This window comes from Pteropus alecto, unplaced genomic scaffold (genome assembly GCF_000325575.1).
Source record: "Pteropus alecto unplaced genomic scaffold, ASM32557v1 scaffold538, whole genome shotgun sequence".
NCBI classification, from domain to species: Eukaryota; Metazoa; Chordata; class Mammalia; order Chiroptera; family Pteropodidae; genus Pteropus; species Pteropus alecto.
Genome location: NW_006440657.1, coordinates 408,481 through 416,551, shown reverse-complemented (window position 1 = coordinate 416,551; position 8,071 = coordinate 408,481). Strand labels below are relative to the sequence as shown.

At 41.8% G+C, this 8,071-nt stretch overlaps 1 protein-coding gene and 1 pseudogene across 1 annotated transcript; one reads left to right on the top strand and one right to left on the bottom strand.

Moving 5' to 3' along the window:
- Positions 1-1,608: 1,608 nt before the first annotated feature.
- LOC102896369 (transcription elongation factor A protein-like 3) lies at positions 1,609-2,193 on the bottom strand. The gene has a single exon (XM_006917896.1). It carries the CDS (start codon positions 2,191-2,193, stop codon positions 1,609-1,611), a length of 585 nt encoding a protein of 194 aa, XP_006917958.1.
- Positions 2,194-3,200: 1,007 nt separating this feature from the next.
- Positions 3,201-5,451, top strand: LOC102897845 (annotated as a pseudogene).
- The last annotated feature ends 2,620 nt before the right edge of the window (positions 5,452-8,071 follow it).

The following is an 8,071-nucleotide window of genomic DNA, read 5'->3' as shown; positions in this document are numbered from 1 at the left end:
GCTGCAATATGGATAAAACTTGAAAATGTTATGCTATGCGAAAGAAGCCAGACAGAAGAGACAATATACTGTGTGGTTCCTTTTAAATGAAATGTCTAGAATAAGCAAATTCTGCATTTTCAAGATAAGTAGGTGATTTGGGTCCAGGTAATCTGCTAGTTTTCTAATCTGCTAGAAAACTTCAAGAAACACTACTATATCCAATGTTAATATCATTTAGCAATGAATTTTGGTAAAATCTTCTGCTGTGTTCTTTTTGGAGTGGCAAGTTTCAGTTGCTAAAGAATGAAATTATATGCTCAAGACTATATACTCAATCGGGCCAAGAACTGGGCCAAGAATTGAAGCCTTCTGACTCAATAATCAATGTATTGATTTTTTTTAAAGCTTCTATTATGTGTTGCAGAAACCAAAATGAGTAAGATAAATCCTTTGCTTTGAAAAGGGCAAATCTAGCAGGGTAATTATAATGCCTGAAAAATATATTAATAAAGATTTTACATGGGCATTTTTTCATATTTCAGGATTAATAAAACTGTAAGAGAAGAAGGACCTTCTCCACAGTTTGGTAGAGAACATAGTGGGGCTGCAACTCACCAGGGACTCCAAGAAAATCAAAGGGGCTTTGTTACCTTGAGAATTCCAGCTCGCCAGGAGCAGTGAGGCTGTTAAGAAGGTGCAAGGCCCATGAGAAGGGGCACAGTATCCAAAAGACATGGCATTACTCAGGAGAGAGTAGCACCTACCTCTCGGCTGTCTGGACTTATTCTTGGACACAAGTGGGAGCTCCCTCAGCCCTCTCTCAAACATCAAAAACAGAGAAAAGTCAGGGCTCCTGGCTTCTCTTAGTGTAAGAGAGAGGTAGGAGCCAGACCAACACAGCTCACACACTCAGTGTCTCATTTGATCTCCACAGCGCTGGTAAGTTTTATCCCCATTTCACAGATGACAAGACTGTCCCTTACAGCAATAGGTTCATAACTACCTGGTTGATTCCTCCATCTTATAGTCCCAAAAGTAATATGAATTTTATGCATAATTTCACATCTTTACAATAAGAATTTGAAGTGTCTCCATTGCCTTCATAAACTCGCTGAAGAGTTACTTTGATTGCTTCGTATTTATTTTCCTACTTTTAAAAATCTATTATTTATTTTATGGCAAAAGCAATGCATTTTTTAAGGAAAAGTGTACAAATGAGAGAAAGAATCATTTCCTCCACTGTAACCACACAGAGAAAACCATTATTTCTCTTTTGGTCTACTCAGTTTCATAGTTTTCCCTGTGCATGGATACATTACATAACTTTTTTTTTTTTTTTCAAAAATGGGCCGATGCTGTATATGTGGTTCTGAAAACTGCTTGTTTTATTATTATTTTACAATGTATAATGAACATTTCTTCCATGCACATGGGTGAAAATACCCTGCTGAAAGACAGAGTGCTGTAGTTGAATCAAAAGGCTGCTGGTGACAAGAGTAACACCTAAAGCAAAGTATCAGCATAAGGTCAAAGCACATAGCCTGGCAAATGCCTACCAGGGAAAGCAGGGTTAACAATATTCTCAGCAGAGAAATATTGTTAAATATTGTTTAAAGGTCAAAGGCATTAAACATAAGGAATGTCTTCTAAGTCCTTCTGACCCCTACCTCCGCCCTTCACTCCCCTGACACTCCGTTGGCCCTTTGGGGCAAATGGATCCTGTACCTCTCTTTGCATCCAATGAAAACCACCCATTTTCTGTTTTTTCCTTAGCTCTTCCTGAGCCCTTGACACATCTCCACACTCTCTCATCATCTCCTCACTGCTCAAATGCCTTTCCTGTAAGTCCTCCTGATAGTCCTTGGGGGAATCATCTGTCTCCCTGTCTGTTTTTCGCTTTGCTTTCCGGGGCACATAATCTTCAGCCTGGTGCTTTTCAGCAGCCCGCGGCTCGCTCTTTGTCTTTGCCTGGGGTTCTGGCTTTCCCCCACCGCGTGCTTTTCCCTCATCTTCAGACTTGCCCTGCTTTTCTTGTGTCCTCTCATCATTTGGCTGTCCCTCGTCCTGGAGCTTTCCTTTGTGTTTTGGTTTCCTCTCCACTCCTGGCTTTTCTTCCTCATCTGACTTTCTTTCATCTTCTGTATCTACTTCATCTTCTGGTTTTTCCTCATTTTCCAGCTTTCCTTCCTTTTCATTGTAGAGTTTTTCCATGTTGAGATGTCCCGTCCTTTGCCTGTCTTAGGAGACAAAAAGGAGAAAAAGGAGACTGAGAACTTAAGTGTTGGAATACAGGTCCTGATAGTACTTGCCTTTATGATCTTTTGTCACTCTATCCTAACTTCCAGGTGCACTCCCACCCATACATTTTTTCATTTCCTTCCCACTTCATCATAAATGTTTGCATGAGCCCACCTTGCAGAAACTTTTACAAGTGTGTCTCCCTACATTTAAGTGAGGTGTACTGAGAAGTGTGTAAGAGATTTGTCCCTGAACTTTACTCTGGCCTTGGCTATGTCCATAACAATTTTAGCTGGGTAGTCGGAACTTACACTGACATACAAGAATCCTAGCTGGTTTCTTTTTTCTTTCTTCCTTGCCTGCAATTATAAGACTTATAAAACTACAGACACAGCAAAACAATGATTAGTTCTCAGATTTCAAGGGGCTTCACAGATGCCACACTTCCAACTCTCACTTCCTTGTTTCCCCTGCCTTATCCTCATCAGCCATAAAGCACCATGTTCCCATAGGGTCCTGACAGAAGCCATGTATTCTGAGACTGCAATAAGAAGGCTAGGAAGAGGGATGGTAGGTAGTGGTCTCCCCAACTTCTGCTCAGGCTTATGTCACTCTTACTCCCAGGGGTTCTGGGACTGTTGCCCTCTCCCACTGACCTCACTGATCCTGCAGATCTTTCCTTTTCTTGTCTGAGTTGGGGCTTATAACCACAGACCTGAAGACCTGTAGAGAGACAAAGAAGACAGATGGTGAATGAGGGCCAAGGACACTGACTCTTTTTGTACTCTAGTTGTCAAAACTTTCCCAACTCCTGCCACCCCTTGACGTTTTCCTTGCATTCTGATCTCCCTCTACAGCCCCTCCCTAACAGCTTCTATTTTTCTACTAATGGGCAATGGCAGAGAAAGATTATTTTCAAAGTGTTTCTGTGTTTCTGAATTCTCCTCCTAAATGTTTCTCTCACTTTTTATTGCACTAAAATGAGTGAGGTTCAGGACAGTAATGTTCAGAAGGCAGATCCTGCTGGGCTCAGGTCTCTGCCTTCCAAATTCCCTACCCCAGGGTGCCCAGATAACACAAAGCCTGTCATTTCTCTGAAAAAAGGTAATGATAGAATCAGGGGCAGGGCAGAAATGTCCAGAGCATTCTTGCCACCCCTTCCCTCTTCACATACATGTTTTTCTGCAATGCAAGAGACAAATTATTTCCAAACTCAGTAAAAATTTTGGTCTATGTTTCCTCCTCTCAATCCCCCCTAGTTCAGAAACCATTCCTCCGCAATAGGGAGCTGGTCTCCAGACGACCTCTGTCCCTCACCCCTGCAGCCCACCATTTCTGGTTCCAAAATGTATAGAACAAGGAGAAGAGATACAGAGGGCCTAGTCCTGGCCCATTTGCAGGGTATGCCCACCCTCATCCCGGGATCTCAGGCTGTGCCCTCCTCCAGCCCCTCTGCAGGGATAAGGCCATTTCCTCACCATCCTCCCCCCTCCACTTCAGCCCTCCAACAGACATAATCCAGTTATCCTGCCTCCTAGGAGATTGGAACTGGTACCCATTCCAATCCTTGGCCCCTCTCCACCTCCTTCCACCAAGCCCTCTATTTCTTGCATCAAAAGATGGCCATCGGGGGAGGGACAGAAAGAATTCAGTCCTGGACCCATTCTGGTCTTTGCCCTCTGCCACCCCCATCTCAGGGGCTCACGAGCTGCGGTGGATTTCTAGCATTCCCGGGGAGATGCTTCCTTCTCCTCACATTTCTTTCTGCCATAAGCCTGAACTTATCCAGAGAAATAAGAGATAGTACCCTGACCTCTCCCCCAGCATTCACTCAATTTTCTGCGCCAAAATGAATGGGGGTGAGAAGGAGGTGGCATCTGGAAAGAACACCAGATCCTCTGTAGCCTCTGTCCCTTACCACCCCGGCCCCAGGGTTCCCCCGCCCCCGCCGTGTACAGACCTGCAGAGCTAGAGGGAAGTTGCCCCTCTGTCCCTGTCTGAAATCTATCTTCCTCCACGGAAATAGGGAGCAGGTACCTGGAGGAGAGGGACTGCTGCACCCGTCGGCTCCTGATCACGTGAGGAAAACGTCACCAGTGGGCTCGGGTCCCTAGTTCTCCTCCCTGCAGGAGAAAGTGCGTCAGGAGCCAGCCCACTGCTTTCCCTTAACTAGCCCCCTTCCGCCTCGGCCCGCTTTGGTCTCCTCCCCTCACTGCTTGAGGCTCTGTCACTCATTTTGGTCTTTGCTAATCCCAGAGGTCAACTGTGGCTCCTTCTCCTTGTGGTAAATGTTCTGTTTTATCAGGGAGGGACTGCATCCTCTCCTAGGGCTACTGGCCATTGGCCTATCTCTGAGGAATTTTTTCTTTTCCTTTTTATTTCAGAGCACCCAGTCCTTGAATCTACTCCACTCAGCCATTGATGCTCATTTCTCCTGTCCTCTGGACCTTTGCATAATAGATACAGAGTGGTTTGTCAGATAAGGAAGCAGGTAGTTGAAATAGAGATTTTATTTTCTTCTAAATATTTTTTTCAGTTTTATTTCATTTACTCTCCTCACCATGGGTTGGTCTTATAAGCAAAAAATTAAATAAAGCTACTCTCATTTGGAGGAAAAACGTGTTTAAGATAGAGGGAAAAAACTAACAAGATTCCAAAATTATGAGACCAAGTTAAGTTCATAATATTGATTTTTGCCACGTAGAAAATTCGAGAGGTCGATGGCCAAGCTCTACGGTTTCCGAGAGCGGCAGAAGAGGTGGGGGAGGGGGAGCAGGTACCTCCTGGGCTGGGCTCCTGGCTGTGCTGTTTCTGTCTGCTCTGCAGTGGGAAGCACTTTACTCACAGGATATCAATGCAAAACTGAATAAGAAAAACAATTTTTTTCCTCCTGAGCCATATCAGTCATATAGAAATACCACTTTGGGAAATAGTCTTCAGGATAGCCTTGACGAGCTCGTATAGCCTCAACATATCATCCCCAATTTGCCCTTCAAGTTCTGCTTCAGTTTGATAAGGCTATAAATTCAGCAGCGGCTCAGAGGGTCAGTCAACTTCAGGGGCTCTCTAAACACTTACAGATTCTGCGATGATGTGTGAATTTTTGTATTGAATGATGTTGAATGCAGAGAGGTGACAGAACTTATTAAAATAGATAAAGTGAAAATTGTAGCCTGTGATGGTAAAAATACTGGCTCCAATACTACAGAATGAATAGAAAAATGGCTTTGTTATGCCAACCTCTGTTATTATTCATTGTTTTTTTTAAAAAGAAACATAGAAGAGACTTTTTGCAGAAATGACTGCATTGTGCTATACTATCAGAGAATTCAATAGAAAGAAGCTTATCTCTCTAGCTCCTTATATTACCTTTATTAAACAGCATGGAGAAACAGACCTTTTTAAAAATAACTAATCAAACATCGATGCCTACCTAACATTCTTTAATAAACTTATTTTAAAACTCAGGGAAAAAATAAAATTAGATTGGCTACTTACTAAATATATATTTTAATTTTCATAAATAGCTGATTCTCTCACGCTCTGCTAAAAATACATGTGTTGACTCTTCCCAAACGACTGCCAAGTGCTAGGTAGACTTGCTGGAATCTGGTGGCTAACACAACATCAGTCTTGAAAATTTGGCCTATGGCTCTTTCCATTCAGAGGTTTAGCTGTAAGCAAAAGCAGCTGAAGATCTGAGGGATGCAGATATGCTCTGATCTTTCCTGCCTTGTCAAGAGGGAAGGAATATACTGTTTCCTGACACTTTCTCACATTCCAGAGCCTCTCATCCTTTGCATTTAGGCATCTGACTATTGGTCATTCCAAAAATATATAGAGAGGAGTGACCAAGGTGGTGACCTGAGTAAGTGCCTTTGGGTTCCTCTCTCTCTCCCCTAAATGCCCACAGAGGTAACTCAACCCCAGCAGAGATGGAATGCTGTTCTAAGACCAGGAAACCAGAACAAACCCCTTCTAGATCCCTGTAACAGAGGGTTTCCATAAAGCCTAGAGAACTGATTGCTGGAAAGATAGTCTCTAGACCTGCCTGCTCTCTGCCCTATTCACAGTGCCAGGTGTAAGCTTTCTTAACCTTGCCTACCACTGGACTTAAGAGGTGCAGACTTATGTGTCTCTCAACTGCAGTATCTTCACCTCCAAGGCACCTAGAAGGAGCCTAGCCATGCTTCAGAGTTACTTCCTGCCAATCTGCATCCATCCTGACACCCACTCAGCCAAGTCAGGCCAGTGTCTAAGGAACTCTGACATACTGACCATACTGATTTACCTAAACCAGGTGTTCTTAACTGAAGAAGTATGTGGACCACCTTAGATGGTGTGCAAAGTTGCATATACTTAGGAGGTAGTAGGGTATGTACACTTATGAAAAGATTTGTAATCTAGGAACTTGAGTAACACTGATACATGAGTAAATTGACAGCATGAAGAAGCAGAATCTACAAGATAGAGGAAGGACAGAGAGAAGAAAAAGATGTTACTTGGGAAAGAGACAGGAAGGAGAAGACACAAATGACAGCTAAGCATGTTAAAGAGAGAGCACTTACTTCTTGGGTTCAGGCATTCTTAACTAAAGAAACATGTGAATCCCCTGGAATTATGTTCAAAATAATGTGCATGTGTGTGTGTGGTGGAGGACAGATAAAATATGTACATTTTTACTGGGTGTGTACATTTTCTTAGGCTAGGATGCATTGCCTTCATTAGATGCTCAAAAGGGTATGTAATATGAGAAAATAACATGAAGGGCAACTGGCCTAGAGAATATACTTTTATACACAACTTTTTTCAAATAGGACTATATTTTTTAGGAGAAGTTAACATAAAAATTATCCATGTAAAAGTGTACAACTCAGTGTCATATAGTACATTCACAATGTTGTAAAATTATCACCTCTGTATTGTACAGTTCCAAAACATTTTCATCAACTCCAAATGAGACTCCATACTCATTAAGCAGTCACTTCTAATTCTCTCCTTCCCCTAGTCTATAGCAATGACTAATCTGCTTTCTGTCTCTATGGAATTACGTATTTTTTTACATGCAATTTTTATTTTTATTTATTTTTTATTATATACTTTGATATTTTTCTTATTCAGTGACAGTTGACATTCAATATTATTAGTTTCAGGTGTAGAGCATAGTGGTTTATGAAGTGATTCCACCAATTAGTCTAGTACCCTCCTGGCATCATACATAGTTATTACAATATTATTGATTATGTTCCCCATGCTGTACTTTACATCCCCATGACTATTATATGACTGCCAATTTGTTTTTCTTAATAATCCCTTCACCTTTTTTTATCTAGCCCTCCAATCCCCCTCCCATCTGGCAACCATCAGTTTGTTCTCTATATCTGTGAGTCTGTTTCTGTTTTGTTTGTTTGTTTATTTTGTTCTTTAGATTCCACATATGAGTGAAATTCTGTGGTATTTGTCTTTCTCTGTCTGATTTATTTCACTTAACATAATATTCTCTAGGTCCATCCATGTTGTTGCAAATGGCAAGATTTCATTTGGATAACTGAGTAATATTCCATTGTCTATGTGCACATCTTTATCAAATTGTCTATTGATGAGCACTTAGGGTGCATAAGGGTGCATATATCTTTTCAAATTAGTGTTTTCAATTTCTTCAGATAAATACCCAGAAGTGGAATTGCTGGGTCATAATTTTTAATTTTTTGAGGAACCTCCATACTGTTTTCCATAGTGGCTGCACCAATTTGCAGTCCCACCAACAGTGCAAGAGGGTTTCTTTTTCTCCGCATCATCGCCAACACTTGTTTGTTCATTTATTGATGATGATGATTCTTACAGGAGTGAG

What these genes read in the sequence shown, in the direction of transcription:
- LOC102896369 (XM_006917896.1), bottom strand. Translation starts at nt 2,193, where the DNA reads ATGGAAAAACTCTACAATGAAAAGGAAGGAAAGCTGGAAAATGAGGAA.